At 43.4% G+C, this 17,192-nt stretch overlaps 1 protein-coding gene across 1 annotated transcript in view; it reads left to right on the top strand.

Annotated features, from left to right (window-relative positions):
• Window positions 1–1,835: 1,835 nt before the first annotated feature.
• The window catches only part of CHRNG (cholinergic receptor nicotinic gamma subunit), a 30,721-nt gene continuing 15,364 nt past the window's right edge, over window positions 1,836–17,192 (top strand). The window contains exons 1-6 of the mRNA XM_040428424.1: window positions 1,836–1,888; window positions 3,715–3,854; window positions 10,663–10,707; window positions 10,937–11,046; window positions 13,284–13,439; window positions 16,614–16,711. Coding sequence (XP_040284358.1) covers window positions 1,849–1,888; window positions 3,715–3,854; window positions 10,663–10,707; window positions 10,937–11,046; window positions 13,284–13,439; window positions 16,614–16,711 — 589 coding nt within the window. The 5' untranslated portion in view covers window positions 1,836–1,848. The remainder of the gene's footprint in view (window positions 1,889–3,714; window positions 3,855–10,662; window positions 10,708–10,936; window positions 11,047–13,283; window positions 13,440–16,613; window positions 16,712–17,192) is intronic.

Here is a 17,192-nt window from a genome sequence, read left to right as displayed (position 1 = left end):
ACAGCACATGTCCTATAGAAGATGACAAGGCTATGCTGACATGCGTTACAACAGCTCTACTGTAAATCCAGAATATGCAGCTTCTCTTAAATGATAGTCTATATTCTGCTGATTGCTTCCGGCGCAAGTTAAAGAAAGTTACAGCTCTGCTGGTTATATTTGATGCCCCTCCTGGTAAAACACTAAGGGTGGCCTCAAGGTGGCCTGTATTCCTGTGACTGTCCTGGAATAATATGGCTGTACCTGCTACGTGGCTTGTTACTTCTGTCTGTTTTTATGGCATTACTGTACTGATAGTGCTATTTTCTTAGAGAAACTTCATATGCAAGCACGGCCACCACTGATGGATTGCAGGGTGGTCATAACCATGGAAATGAACAGTGTATAATGTGATGGAAAAATTAATGAAGCCAGCAAAGGAGGCAATATGGACAATCACATTACATTAGTATGTGGCTTATACTAACCTTCTCTACATAATAAATGCTATTTTCTGAAGTGAAACAACTCTTTTAAGGCATATGTCCAATTATAATGAAAAAAACTGTTAAACCTTGGAAATAACTCAGTGTCAAGTTCAATCATCTATTAATTATTAATATACAATTATGTGTCAGACCGGTAGACATGATGATGCTCCTGTTTACTGATGGGAAAATCTAGGTACAAAGCTGCGGTCAAATTCTGGTATTCTGTCCCATATGCCGGATACTGCTGGCGTCAATACAGAAGATTCCATGCACTATAGTGGGGTCTCACAGGTTTCTGCCATAGATACTGGCATTTTGCCAGACGAAATTCAGCTGGAATTTGCAGTGGTGGTGAACCTTCCCTAAAGCTGACCATAGAGGTTTTTTATAGGTCAGGCTACTTTCACACTAGCGTTTTTGCTGGATCCGGTAGGGTTCAGCAAAAACGCTTCCGTTACTGATAATACAACCATCTGCATCCGTTATGAACAGATCTGGTTGAATTATCTTTAACATTGCCAAGACGGATCCTTCATGAACTCCATTGAAAGTCAATGGGGGACGGATCCGTTTTCCATTGTGGCAGATAAAATGGATCTGTCCCCATTGACTTGCATTGGGGGTCATGACGGATTCGTCTTGCTCCGCATCCCAGGACGGAAAGCAAACTACAACATGTTACGGTTTGCTCTCCGGTATGGGAATGCAACCAAACGGAACAGAATGCATTTTGGAGCACTCCGTTCTGTTCAGTTACGTTTTGTCCCTATTGACCATAAATGGGGACAAAACTGAAGCGTTTTTTCTCGGTATTGAGACCCTATGACGGATCTCAATACTGGAAAATATTACCGCTAGTGTGAAAGTAGCCTTTAAAGGCCAATTTAGACCATTTCCTGTTGACTGTCAAACCTTTTTGTGACACGTCAGATGCTAAATGAATGACATACCTGTGGAAAAGTCTTTCTGCTGTGTTTTTTGGTTAGGTGTTCATTTCTTCATCTATTCTAAATGACATATGTGCACCCCTTCAGTCTTTGATAAAGTGTTAATGTACTATAAGGTATGTAGATCTCATGAACATCTGGTCTGTATTATAACACTACACATCCAATGATATTCACTACAGGAATGCTTTTGGTAGTACAATGCAGCCCTCTGCTGTCAGCAAAAGTTCCCCATCACTTTCTGATCCTACCACCGGACTCAGTAAAGCAGGACATTGTTATTTCCCTTTGTCCTCTTTGGTATCAACAGCTGACTATTCCTGGGACAGCTGGTGATAGTGTCCCTGAGGTCTGCTCAAACCCTAAAATAACCATTCCAGACATTGCAGAGAGGTTTAATCCACTCCACGCAGAGGACACGAGATGAAAGCATGGGCAGCGTGGTTGTCTTACTCTCTCTGTGCTTCACAGGTAGGTCCTCAACTGATCCTTCACATATCTGCCTAATTAATACAGTACACAGTACAGAATTTTAAGAGGATTATGGATGCGGGACTAACATCCAGATATACCTTCATCATCACAATGGAGAAAGTTTTCATATATGGAATTGATACTTGGGAACTGTGTTCTTAGGGCTCCATTTTATTGAAAAGATCTGTACCTGTCCCTGTGTTAGCTCAAGTCCTGCTGAGATGTGTTGTCAGATAATAGTTGCTCCTACATTGCTCCTTAGTGACAGATTACAAACTACTATTTTTTCTGTAATTGTGCCTACTAAATGATGGTTAGTAGTACTGCCAAGGAGCAGCTAAAAAAACCTCATCAAAAGAGAGACTAAGAATGAACGATGTTTCTGTGACCGGTGATCACCTACAGTACTGACACTTTAATATGGTCACCTATGGTCTCCTAGACTGCTATATCGACACAATATGCTATTTATATATTGTGGAATTCAACACTCTGAGTTGAGGTGAATCTATGCCTACACCCATGCTCGGCTTTTTTAAGAAACATCAAGGAATGAAGTAGAACTTTGAAAGAATCCTTCAGACAATGGGTGGAGATCTCAGTAGTCTGATATCTGTCAATCATGCATTTATTTCATATCCTATCAATACACTGTATGTCATACTTTGTAGTGGTGGGATGCCTGCTTTAATTATTTTTATCTTCATGGCTTATTTGGAGGAAACAGCACAGCAGCACAGCTTGAATGTTGGGGAGACAAGTGATTGTACCTTAGAAATAAATTTGATCCTGTTTCAACAAGTGATTGCTAATCTGTTTCCAGACAATGAGATGAAGCAGTTTGTACATTTTTAACAATACAATAAATGTACTATACTCAGTGTTGGGGCCCCATGTATAGCTACATACAAATTCTACCTGTTTCAGGTACAAGCAAGACCCTCAAGATGATTGATTATGGGGTAGCCGCAGCTTTGAGAAGGCAGGTCCCTGGGGAAAGGGGATACTTTGTGGCCTGCCTCTGTGCCTTCTCCGCCCCTCAATGCATCTATAATAATAAACTATGTAGTCTCTTAAATAATCTACCCAGTTTTTCATATAGACATAGGCTGGTTGAGATGCTATAAATTGCCTATTCGTATGTAGTGTAGTCAACCTATTGTGCCATGTGCCACTTGTGCAGGTGGTAGGGGACTGGGGACCCACCCTTGCTCAGGGGCCCACCATGGGATTCATCTGTTCCCCTATGGGCCAGTCCAAGCTTTACTATACTTTGTTTCTGAATGATAGTCTCCGAGAGTGCTGCTCTACATGGTTCAAAGCAGTGTTTTATGTATATCCTTCTAGTTGTCCATAAGGATATCATACATAAACACACACATGTAAATGTTTATCGGTATTCTCTATCCATTTGGCTACTATGTCAATGCACAAATAAAAGGCTGGGGCTCCGTGGTGATCTTGGCCACGAAACCCGTCACATGACCAAGGATCATTGTGTAGCACTGTAGTCCTTGAACTGAATGGGGTAGCAGCATGACTCGCAAGTTGCCACGACCTCAAAAAAATCTGTGTTGGATTGTTTCAGCGATTCTGGGTTTACAGTCTCAACAACTTGCATGTTGCGATGCAACCACATTCAGATCGATGGCTGCACTGCTACACAGCAATCCTTGATCACACGACAGGTGTCTCAGCCAAGAACGCTGTGTAGCTCCAGACTTAGACCAATCACAGCTATGGTGATAGAAATGTCTACTCTTCCTTATACTCCCTATACACAACCCAACATATATAGCATTGTCTATCTGATTTTCTCCCAGTGGTCCTATGTTACAATGAGGAGGAGAGGCTACTCGACGATCTGATGAAGAATTACAACAAGGACTTACGACCCGCAAGAAAGGATGGAGACATTATCAGTGTCAGCCTGAAATTAACCCTTACAAATCTTATCTCACTGGTAAGTGCTAACTACGTAGCTGTATTGAGATATAAATATTCGCTTTTGTCATAGGAGCAGAAAAAGAGAATATAAGGTGTAATGTATCCTATACATGACGGACACTAACAGCAACAGACGGACCTCATTTACCTCTAATGGGGTCCATCCATGTCTGCCATGGTGTCTGTCATTCTATCGAAAAAAAATATTGTTGCATGCTGCACTATTTTTCCTAACACCCCCACAGCGGCACGACAGGAGGATACCCCGCCTCCCCAGGGACAGGAAACAACGTGGAGATCTTTAAATACTCCCCTCCCCTTACCTGCTCCAGTTGTTTCCTGTCCTTCTGGGAAGCAAGACGTGGAGTTTTTTTCGCTGGTGGGATTCTTTCGCCCATCAGCAGGATCGCCGGCAGGTCGTTAGGGGAGCAGGATCGCGGGACTGCGGTGCGGTTCTCCCTGTCTCCCAGGCACAAGTCCTCCGGTGGAGGCAGCCCCGGGCAGCGCTTCCTCGCTGATATCGCGAGAAGGAAGCCACAGGATCGCGGGTCACATGAGCGCGAGCTCACAGGCGCCGGAGTTGGACGTCACTTCCCTGCACAAATTTCAAAAAAGCGGCGGGAATCGGCGGCGTCCTGAGAACAGCCTGCAGCATGTCGGCATCAGGAGAGGACGCAATGCGCAGACCCTCGGATCCTTCCAAGACCGGCAGCCCGGTAAGCTAAATGTCTATATTGCCTGTGATTCACTGTGGGGTTTAGGTTTTCTGACCTTCTGCACTGGATAAGGGACTGTACCTCTCCCTTTCTACAGACTAGGCAGCCCCCCTTTTTTTATTAAACAAATTTTCTGACTTATATCTAATATAGGTCAGGGAAGTTCAGAAGTCAGAGGCCCAGCGTGTCAAAAAGTGTTCCATTTGTAAAAAGGCCTTACCGTCAGGGTATAAAAAAGCCCTTTGTGCCAAGTGTTTGGAAAAGATTGTGGCAGAAGAGTCCCCTTCCTTATTGGATAATATTAGAAATATTATTAAGGATGAAGTAAGCAGCGCTGTGGATCAAAGACTAGCTGCTACGTCCCAGAAGCCTTTTACTTCTATGACGGAGATGCCCGCGACTTTAGAGTCGGAATATCAGGAAGAGGACTTTGATGAAGGGTTGCTCTCAGAGTCTGAACCTCTTTCCTCTGAAGATGAATCCGGGAAGCCTCTTTGTTCCATTGAGGAGACCGAAGTATTATTAAAGACCATTAGGGCAACTCTAAACCTAGAGGAGTCTAAACAGTCCAAAACTATACAGGATTTAATGTTTAAGGGCTTAGGAGAAAAAAGGAAGAGGGTGTTCCCCTTCCACTCTAATATTATAAAGTTAATTAATAAGGAGTGGACCGATGTGGAAAAGAGACCAAGCGTATCTAGGGTCCTAAAAAGAAAATATCCCTTTGCTGAGGAAGATACGTCCTCTTGGGACAAATGTCCTAAGGTGGATGCCCCCGTAGCAAAAATTACGAAAAAGTCAGCCTTACCCTTTGAGGATTTAGGTCTCTTAAAGGACCCAATGGATAAGAGAAGCGAGGCCCTACTAAAAAAATCTTGGGAAGCTTCCATGTCCATCCTTAGACCTAGCGTAGCCGCAACGTATACAGCCAGGTCCATGTCTATCTGGTTAAACCAGCTGGAGGAGCACCTAGTATCAGGAACCCCTAGAGAGGATATTTTAGCTTCTCTTCCAGTTCTTAAACAGGCGGCAAAATTTTTGGCCGATGCTTCGGTCGACTCTATTAAGTTATCAGCCAGGTCTGCGGCCCTCTCAAACTCTACCAGAAGGGCGGTGTGGCTTAGGTCCTGGTCAGGTGATGCGGCATCCAAAAACAAACTCTGCGGCATCCCCTGCGAAGGTGATAGGGTGTTCGGATCAGTACTGGATGACATCCTTGAAAAAGCCACAGACAGAAAGAAGGGGTTTCCCTCGGAACAAAAGAATTTTCATCAGAGACGGTTTTTTCCCACATCTAGGGGCAGACAAGACCAAAAGAGAAAGGATTTTTCCCCCCGGTGGCGTTCGGGAAGAGGAAGAGGTCGAGGGTTTTTATTCAACCCCTCTGACTCCTCCCAAAGGTCATCAAAGCAATGACGCCAGATGCAGGGTAGGAGGAAGGCTGAAGTACTTCCTTCCAGCCTGGGAGAATATCTCCAATTCCCCATGGGTTTTGGACGTAGTCTCATCAGGCCTAAAGTTGGAGTTTTCCACTCTTCCCCAGGAGGTGTTCCACATCACCAAAAAAGCCGGTCCAGTCCAAGCCCTAATACTAGATCAGGTAAAAATCCTTTTACAAAAAGAAGCTATAGCGTCAGTTCCCCTAGCAGAACAGGGAACAGGTTATTATTCCCCCTTATTTTTAGTCAAAAAACCGAACGGCTCATACAGAGCCATTATAAACTTAAAGGGACTGAACCAACATCTACTCTACAAACGGTTCAAGATGGAGAGCATAAAATCCACTATAAGTCTGTTACAGAGAAACACCTTTATGGCAACCCTAGACCTTACCGACGCGTACTACCACATTCCAATCTGCAGAGAGCATCAGAAATTCCTAAGATTTTCAGTACAACAGGGTTCGGTGGTACTCCATTATCAATTCCAGGTCCTTCCTTTCGGCATTACGTCAGCACCAAGAGTCTTCTCCAAAGTGATGGCAGAGGTGATAGCAGATCTTCATCTAAGGGGCATATTAGTTGTGCCGTACTTAGACGACTTCCTTATAGCGGCTGCATCAGAAAGTCTCCTATTAGAACAGATAGAAATAGTGAAGCAGAGCCTAACAGACCTGGGGTGGCTAATAAACATAGAAAAGTCAGACCTCCAGCCCGAAAAAAGGAAGATCTTTTTAGGAATGCTACTGGATTCAGGCCTCATGAGGACCTTCCTCCCACAGGAAAAAGTCCAGACTATCAAACAGGAATTTACGCTGTTCCGCAGCAAATCAAGAGTGACAATCAGGTCAATAATGAAAATCTTGGGTCTAATGTCCTCAGCTATCCCAGCAGTAAAGTGGGCTCAGGCTCACTCAAGAACCCTTCAGGCTTTCATGCTCAGAGAATGGGACAAGAGCATAGCTTCTCTAGAACGGAGAGTAAGAGTCCCTCAATATGTAAGAGACTCCGTAAATTGGTGGTTGATCAACCAAAACCTAAACACAGACGTCCCGTGGCAGCAAACAGATTTAGTCACTATCACTACAGACGCCAGCAAGAACGGTTGGGGGGCCTTTTCAGACAGATCCGTAATACAAGGGGGCTGGCAAGAAAATCAAATCCTAGCCTCTTCCAACCTGAAGGAGTTAAGGGCAGTATGGGAGGCCTTGAAGGCCCTTCACTCAGAAGTCCACGGGAAAGAAGTGAGAATACTCTCAGACAACACCACAGCGGTGGCCTATCTGAACAGACAGGGGGGCACAAGAAGCCCATCCTTGGCGAGGGTCTCAAAAGAGATTTTCCAGTGGGCAGAAAGGAACATACTATCAATATCGGCAGTTCACATAAGGGGAGAGGACAATACAGTGGCGGACTTTCTCAGCAGAGATGTCTTGAAAGAAGAGGAATGGTCCTTAAACCCAAGGATATTCCATCAGATAGCACAAACATGGTTCCTTCCAGAAATAGATCTGTTTGCCACGCGTCAAAACAGACAAGTAGAGAAGTTCGGCTCTCTGGCTTATTCAGATCACCCTCTTATAGTGGACTCTCTCTCCCACCCATGGCCAAGAGTAAACTTGTATGCCTTCCCTCCCTTTGCGTTAATCCCCAAGGTGCTGCAAAAGGTACTACAGGAGAACCACAATCTGATCCTGATTGCTCCTTACTGGCCCAAGAGGTCATGGTTCCCTCTCCTAGTGAGAATGTCAGCAGGAGACGTGTGGCATCTACCAAACATCCCGGATCTCCTTCACCAGGGCCCAGAATGGCATCCCAAGACAACACAACTTCAGTTGACAGCATGGAGACTGAGCGGGAAATATTAAAAGGAAAGGGCCTCTCGGACGGGTTAATTTCCACAATTCTTTTTAGTCGCAAAAAGGTGACTTCTAAGATCTATGACAGGATCTGGCAGTCTTTCAGAAGATTTACAGGGGGGGATACCAGAGGTCCCCTTATTATCACTAAGGTCCTAGAGTTCCTCCAGTCAGGTCTTCAGAAGGGGCTAAGAGTAATCACTATAAAGGTCCATATATCAGCCTTGAGTGCCTTACTTGATATAAAATTAGCAGACATAGACCTTGTTAAGAGATTTGTGAAAGGAGCTCGGAGAAAACAGCCGATAGTGAGGTCCACTGTCCCTCCTTGGGACTTAAATCTAGTCTTAGCAGCCTTATCAGACAGCCCCTTTGAACCCTTATCTGAAATATCTCTAAAAATGCTTACCTTTAAAACAGTTTTCTTAATGGCCATCACCTCGGCTAGGAGGGTGGGGGAGATACAGGCTTTCTCGTGCAGGCCCCCGTACCTGTCCATCAAGGATGATAGGATAGTACTGAGACATTCTCCCTCTTTTTTACCCAAGGTGGTCTCTAAGTTCCACTGTCTTCAGGAAGTGTCCCTCCCTTCCTTTGGATCCCCATCAGGCAGTCAGGAGCAAAGACGCTTCCATAACCTGGATGTAAGAAGAGCCGTTCTTACCTACCTAAAGGCTACAGAAGATCTCAGGAAGACGGACAGACTATTTGTTCAGTTTGCAGGCCCAAATAAGGGAAATGCGGCAAGCAAAGCATCCGTTAGTCGATGGATTAGATCGACAATCTTGACTTGTTATGACTTAAGGGAGGTTCCTCCCCCGGCAGGCTTAAAAGCCCATTCAACTCGATCTGTAGCAGCCTCTTGGGCTGAATCAGCGGAGGTTTCGTTAGAACAAATTTGCCAGGCAGCCACCTGGTCGTCACCTTCTACTTTCTTTAGACATTATCAGTTAGATGTGTTGAAGAACAGGGAATTATCATTTGCTCGCAGAGTGTTATCTGCTGTTGTCCCCCCCTGATATGGGATTCCTATGTTATTCCTCCTGTCGTGCCGCTGTGGGGGTGTTAGGAAAGATTTCAATTACTTACCGGTAATTGGTTTTTCCTCTAGCCCCCACAGCGGCACGGGGAATTTCCCTCCCTATGATTATTCTAACTTTTACGGTAAAAAAAAAAAAGGGATGAAAGAAGGAAAAAGTTGTTTTGTCTTTCTTGGAGAGTATCCTTGTTTATTTTGCAATAACACATAAAGATTAATTTTGTTGCATCCATTCCAGAGTTTCTCGGTTATTTACTGGAGCAGGTAAGGGGAGGGGAGTATTTAAAGATCTCCACGTTGTTTCCTGTCCCTGGGGAGGCGGGGTATCCTCCTGTCGTGCCGCTGTGGGGGCTAGAGGAAAAACCAATTACCGGTAAGTAATTGAAATCTTTTCCATCAAATGTGACAAAAACTCCTAAGGGAGTCATGAATATCTTTATGCCATAATATCTCAATATGGAATATAAGATGGCAGCGTTCTTTTGTAGATTTGCTCTATTGAATTGCTGAACAAAGTCAAGTTAAAGACTATGGACACTCTTGGGGACATTTTTTTATTATTGCTTTCTACTCATTTCAGGCTACAAAATCATGTTTTCAATTATTCCCATTTTCCAACAGTTTTTCTTCTACAGCTTTCACTTTCACTGCATATGCAGACTAGTGGGCTTTCTGCATTAGACAGTATCCACCAGAGAACTGCTCTTTTTTTGGTTCTGTAGCCTTTATCTCATCAAGCTCTCTTTTAAGCTAAATATTTATCAAGCTGATAAGAATTGAGCTATAATGGGCGTTTATGAGCTGTCAGGAGTCCAGAGATAAGGAGTACAGGTCCAGTCGACAGAGCAGCTCAATTCAACGTGAAGCATAGAGCCTGCTGAAATTGAAAGCTGTATAAGAAAAAGGGTTGAAAAGCTTTATTAAAGAACAACTGAAAAAAATGTATATTTAGCCAAAAAGCATTAAAATGCATTAATAAATAATTAGCACCAAAAGTGTGCATAACCTTTAAAGGGAACTTGTCACCGTTAAAATGCAGTGTAATCTGCAAGCAGCGTGTTTTACAGCAGGATGAGCTGTGCAGATTTATATATCGTTTTGTGGGAAAATATTCAGTAAAAAATGCAATGTATTCATTTACACCTCTGCTCTTTTTATGCATTGCAGTCATGTGGGCAGTGCCACTCAGAGATTGACAACTAACTGCATGACTAACCATACAGCAATATAAAAAGCGCAGAGGTGTAAATCAATACATTGCATGTTTTACTGAATATTTTCCTACAAAACGATATACTGTATAAATCTGCACAGCTCATACTGCTATAACATGCTGATATAACACGCTGCCTGCAGATTGCACTTCGTTTTGTGGTGATGGGTTACCTTAAAGGGTGAACATAGTATTAACAAGTACCTATGGGTATGTTCACCTTTAGATATAAGACTCATACAAAGTTGTGTAATGTTACAAATACATTGTATTGCTTATTCTGTACTTTATATGCATTTTAGTCCAGAGCTGTATTCACAATTCTGCTCACCTGCACCGAAATCAAGCAAAAAGCTTGTTGTCAGGCACAGATTAGCTCAGCTCTTATAATGGAGCATAAAGATAACATCTAGAAATCAATTTACCAGAAAAAACTGTTCATGCATTACATAACTCCTCACTTGACAGATCACATTGATCTTTACTCACTGGATGATATACCTTATGATCCTTATATTACTTTGTTGTTATAATTTTTTTCTTTCACTCCCCTTGCAGAATGAACGAAAAGAAGCCTTGACCACCAATGTCTGGGTTGAAATGGTAAGTATGTTAAATAACGATACAAGACACCGTGATGAGAAGTGTCAGTCAGGAACCTTGGTATGTTCCTGATGAATTTATTCTGGATGGTTAGTCATTGACTAGCTTGCTATCCACTTTCATGAACGGAGGAAAAATACTAACTAAAGGGTTCACATTAACCCCCACTATTGTACATATTCACCTCTATGTGTCATCCTGATGATATTCTGTTATATTCTTCTTTTAGCAATGGACAGATTATCGTCTGAGCTGGAACCCTGCTGCATATGGTGGCATTGAAGTCATACGTATACCGTCCACCATGGTTTGGCTTCCAGATATTGGCCTGGAAAACAAGTTAGTAATATCCAAGACCATCTGGGCCAAGTGTTAAAAGTGATGTGGATTGCTCTGCTCTATGGTTTGTGGTGCTTGTTTTACTAGATGACTTCATCATTGACCCAACCTCTCACTTGCAAGGATATCTGATTTTTATGCTGATATAAACTTTATTTGTCCAGTTTTGGATCTACAGTATTTATAAGGGTGTTAGATACAAATATCTTGTGTATTAGTAACTCTTATAGCAGGTGTGGTGGACTCATTCTTTTATTCTGAGTCTTTCTAAGGGCTAGTTACTGTAGAAAGTCAACAGCATTTCTTTTTTTAATAAAGTGATAGCTCACAGCAGTACATTAGCCATAGTTTCCAAAGTTGAACCACAGGTAAGCCATAACTTTTCACAACTTCAAAGGCCTCCAGAACTCTTTAAAATTCCAGAAACTTTATTTGCACATTTTTAAAAACCATAAAATCATTCACCCAAGATCCTTACACATTTCAGATGATGTAGATACATCCTTACTCTTTGCAAGCTCCCTCCACTACAGTCTTGCTGACTTCCAGAGATGGAGCTAAACAGAACACCTGATCTGTGGGGTGTAGGTTGTCATACCCCTGCAAATCAGCTAGTGAGGATAGGCCTTCACTTAAAAGAGGCTGGGCAACCCCTTTAACGTAAACCCTCTCTTTCCTCACCCATTATTACCAGGGCCAAACATCCCAAACCAGCCCTGTGTGTAAAATCAAGCGTACTTTGTCCTCCGAGTGCCCAAGTCTATCACACCAATGACTGCTGGAAAGAGGAAGAAGAGACACCTACACTATTTCAGACTGAGGTCCCTAAATCGTGGATAGGCCACAGTAATGCCATCACATGAATAAATACCACATAGAAATGCCCTAATCCATGCCTCCACTCAGAATGACCCATGCCTCTACAGCAGTGCTCATTTAAACATGTAGGACATGGTGGTCCTATAGTACCACACATTTATACTACCTTGTAAACACTTATCTTGTACCACATTTTTTTACATTTTGTTTTAATCGTCTCTTCAAAACTTAAATTCAAAATAGAGCTGGACTCCCGTTACCAGAGAACAGTGCATGATGGGAGCTTAGAGGACAGTGAAACATTCAGAAGTAAGATGTGAGTCAGATGGTGGATTGGAGCTAAACTGCTGCCTGGTCCAGACAATACATGCAGGTTTCTGGACTACTGAAAGTGTTGAAAGCAATCAAAATAAAGAATTTACTAAATTAGGGCGGGTTTGCATCAGCATTCGTAATTCCGTTATATTCTTCTATTCAGGGGCGTAACCATGGCAGCAGACCATGCAACTGCTATGGGTCCCAGGGCAAGAGGGGGCCCAGTCTTAGTTGGGATTATCTCCTCTTCTACTGGGGGTGAAAACTTGGCCAGGACTCTACCCACTGAAGGAACAACTTTTAGCAAATGAGGCAGTGGAAAAAATAGCCCAAGGATCATTGAAAAGGGTTTAGGCAGAAACCCTTCTGTCCTGTGTGGGGGGCCTGGTTTGATCCTTGCTATGGGACCCTTACTTCTCTATGTACACCAATGGTTCCGTTATAACAGGGTTATAACTGAATATAATGGAATTTAAGAACGGAATGCAAAATGGAACCCTTTAAGAGGCATTCAGTTTTGCTCCTTCCTAATACGTGTCTATGGTCACAAATAACGGTTCCGTTTTTTCCCGCTATACATGACAGAAAAAAAAGTCCTGTCAATATTGTGAACATAGAAATGTATTAGGACGGAGCAAAACAGTATGCCTCTGAAGGGTTCCATTTTGCATTCTGTCCTTAAATTCTGTTATATTCCGTCATAACCCTGTTATAACGGAACAGTATAACGGAATTACGAACGCTGATGCAAACCCACCCTTACTCCACTATAAAATGTCCTTTTAAATTTCAGCAGCTAATGTACAGCTACTTAAATATATCAATCATTATAGGGCGATTCCACTAGATGTGATCTATAACTAACCACAAAGAAGAGGTGGGATGTACGGGGACTGTGGTGGGAACCTAGGACTGTCCTGAACACACTGATAATATAGATGATTTACAAATCCTACACTGTCTGAGCCCACAGCTGCAGGAATGCAATAAATCTCTGACCAAATATTTGCCTCAACAGCAAATGTGAAAATGGTTTAATATATTAGAAAATGCATTGTTGGAGATATTCAGAATGATAACAGCTCCTTCTTCTACATTTGTAGTGTGGATGGCATCTTTCACATTGCTTTGTATGCCAACACCTTGGTTTCTTCTGATGGTTCCATCTACTGGCTGCCTCCTGCCATCTATCAAAGCTATTGCCCCGTTGTTGTCACATATTTCCCCTTTGATTGGCAGAACTGCTCCATGGTGTTTCAGTAAGTATATGGATATCTGTCTGCAGCTTCAATGTATGGGATTGTTAACTTACTCCGTTCGCCCGCTGTGGCCCCCGTTGTATTCTCCCGCCTGGTATGCTAATTTTAGCATCGGAGCAATGAGGAGGAGACTGAGTGACGCTCTCTGCTGCGATTTTACAGCGCTACAGCCATGGAGAAGGAGACGCCCACGGAGAAAGACTCAGTCTCCTCCTCATTGTTCCGATGCTAAAATTAGCATACCAGGTGGGAGAATACAACGGGGGACACAGCGGGCGAACGGAGCGGTGCCCAGAAAAAATAGTAAGTGCAGTTAGATCCCTGCACTGTCCCCTACGTATCCTGATACCTAGTTTATAATGTCTGGACCCATGAAAAGTCCTCTTTAGGCAATTACATTCTCCTATTTAAAGAGGGTCTATCCCCTCTGCTGACATGTTTGTTGTTTTAGTAATAATTGAATACCACATGTAGTAACAATTATCTTATTGTTATTCCTATCAGAAATACATTTTAAAACTAATTTTACAACTGTGTGTTACCATTCCTTTTGTCAAAGTGTGCCACTGCCAGCACTAACTGGATAGTGTCAAACGGTGAAAAGACACCCCCAATTGGTGACACTCAATTGGCAACTTACCCATAAATATCTAATTGGAAAGAGCACAACCAGTTATAAGAAAATGAACTTGACCACACTGACTAGTGGCTGAGACTGGTGGCTGTGGCTGGTGGCTGTGGCTGGTGGCTGTGGCTGAGACTGCTGACACTGACTGGTGGCTGTGGCTGAGACTGCTGGCACTGACTGGTGGCTGTGGCTGGTGGCCGAGACTGGTGGCTGTGGCTGAGATTGCTGGCTGTGGCTTGTGGCTAAGACTGCTGGCACTGACTGGTGGCTGTGGCTGAGACTGCTGGCTGCAGCTGAGACTGCTGGCCTTGATCACTTGGTATTACACTTTTTGTGTTGTACGGTGATAAAAAATGGCTTTTTGGCACATTTTTTATTTTATTTTTTACGGTATTCACCAGATGGGTTAGATCACATGCTATTTTTATAGAGCAGGTCGTTACGGACATGACAATACCTAATATGTGCATTTTTCTAACTTTATTTTATTCAATAAAAGCATGTTTGAAAAATAAATTGTTTTTGTGTCTCCATTTTCTGAAAGCCATATTTTTTTTAGTTTTTGGACGATTGGCTTATGTAGGGGCTCATTTTTTGTGGGATAAGGTCACGGTTTAATTGGTTTTGGATATATATGACTTTTTTAGCACTTTTTATACCATTTTTTGGGAAGTGCGGTGGGCAAAATTGTAATTCCATCATAGTTTTTATTTTATTTTTTATGGTGTTCACCATGCGGTAAAAGTAACATGATCCTTTTATAGATCAGGTCCTTAGGGATACAGCGATACCAAACATGTTTTCGTGCTTTTTATTTTTTACATTTTTAACCAATTTATTTGTGTATATAAGAAGTTTTTATTTTTTTTTACTTTTTTCACAATTTTTTACAGTTTTTGGACCCAGACCCACTTGGTTCTTGAAGATCCAGGGGGTCTGATGGCTTACAATACACTGCAGTACACTATATAGCAGGGAAGGCCAACCTGCGGCTCTTCAGCTGTTGCAAAACTACAACTCCCAGCATGCCCAGACAGTCTACAGCAGGGCATGGTGGGAATTGTAGTTTTACAACAGCTGAAGAGCCACAGGTTGGCCAGCCCTGCTATATAGTGTACTGCAGTGTATTGAACTTACACTAAACCTGATCAGGCTTCTGCCTTTAGCAGGAGCCTGAACAAGCTTAGATATACCACGGCAAGCCGGATGACTGTGAAGGCGTCTGGTTGCCATGGTAACCATCGGGGCGCTGCCACAGCACAGCAGCCCAATGGGGGAGGGAACTACTTCCCTCAGTTTGCCGTTCAAGCATCGGCCGCTGCCACAGCAGAGCAGCGGCCCGATGGTTAGCCCCTCCATACAGCGGTCCCTAAGGACCACTGCATGGAAGGGGTTAAACGGCCAATGTCGGCCATTTCAAGCAGTGTTAGCTGGACATTACAACTAACGATCTGCCCGCTGCTACTCTGCCATCCTGAAAGGAGGGGGTGCTGCACGCTCTGCCATCTTGAAAGGGGGGCGGGGGTGCTGCGCGCTCTGCATCTTGAAAGGGGGGGGGGGCGGGGGTGTTGTGTGCGGGGGGCATTAACCCTTCAAGCATCGGGCTGCTGCCAGGGCAGAGCAGCGGCCTGATGGTTAGACCCTTCCAGACAATGGTCCCTAAGGTCCACGGCATGGAAGGGGTTCAACAGTTATTTGAAGCAGTGTCAGTACGATGACCTGACTGGTCGGCGCGATGCTGTGGGTGGTGCGGCCTGATTGGTTGCCCCGCGTACATGTCCAGTGCAAAACACTGACACTGCGCTTTTATTATTTAGGATGCAAAATTATTTATTGTCAAAGCCCCTGATAAATGGAAAATCTTATGAAATATGAACAAATCTATTTGTACAGATGTGTTTAATATTGATGACATCCTCAAGATAAGTTATCAGTATCTGATCGACAAGTGTCCCAGCACCCCTGCCAATCAGCTTTTTCTGAACAGACAGCAGCGCTCTGTGAGTGCCGTGGCCTCTTCCTCGACCAGTGACGACACGTTCATGTGTCACGTGGCTTAGACGTAGCTCAGTCCCATTCAAATGAATGGGGCTGACCTGTAATATCAAGCACAGCCACTATCCAATGGACAGCGCTGTGATTGGTGAGTGGCGAGGAGGCTGCGGCAACTTAGTGCAAACAGCTCATCAGCAGGGGGGGCAGGAGTCGGACTCCCACCTACCAGATACTGATGACCTATTCGGAGGATCTATCTTTGAGACAAACCCTTTAATCTGTGGCATAGTCTAGTATTCTGAAGTTACATCATCTGCAGACCATATTGTAGAGGTCCAACATAACAGATCTTGGACCAATACATTTACTGTGATACATTGTTCCTCAGATCTAAATGTTGCTGACAGTTATACTAACCATCATAGATCCCTTACAGAAAGAATCAAGTGATCCTATGTATGAATATGGAGACAAAGGTGACGACTACTCTCCAACATATGTCATTTTATCCCATAATACCATGCAGCTGTTAAATCTTACTCTTTACCTAGGTCCCAGACATACAGCGCCAATGAGATCGAATTGCTCCTAACAGAGAAAGAGGGGGAGACAATAGAATGGATTGAAATAGACCCAGAAGCATTCACAGGTACAAAGCAATGTCCAAATCACTCTCCAGTTAAGACCTCCTTCTTGAGAAAAATAGTGTCTTCTATAGAAACTGATGTGTGGTTGGGCGGGATGTGTATCAGCAATCTTACATGTCTGGTGATCTTTTTTTCTTCAATGGTTTGTGCCAGGAAAAATATCCAACATGGCGTGTCTAACAATTAAAGAGGACCTTTCGCCACTCCTGACATGTCTGTTTTAATAGCTTCACACACTCTTCATGTAATAACAATTCTGGAACATCTATTCCTATGTCTGTATGTTGTGCCTTTCCTATATTATTTCTACTAGAAGTTTTGAATGAGTTGCTAGCAGTCTGCAGTAAGGGTACAGAGGGGTGGTAACCAGTTGGGGGGGTGTACCTGCACAGACTCAATCTATCCAATCAGTGCTGCTATTGTCAGACTGTGCAGGTACACACCCCCAACTGGTTACCACCCCCCTGTACCCTTACTGCAGAC

This window comes from Bufo bufo, chromosome 4, assembly GCF_905171765.1.
Source record: "Bufo bufo chromosome 4, aBufBuf1.1, whole genome shotgun sequence".
NCBI classification, from domain to species: domain Eukaryota; kingdom Metazoa; phylum Chordata; class Amphibia; order Anura; family Bufonidae; genus Bufo; species Bufo bufo.
This window is presented reverse-complemented; position numbering and strand designations above follow the sequence as displayed.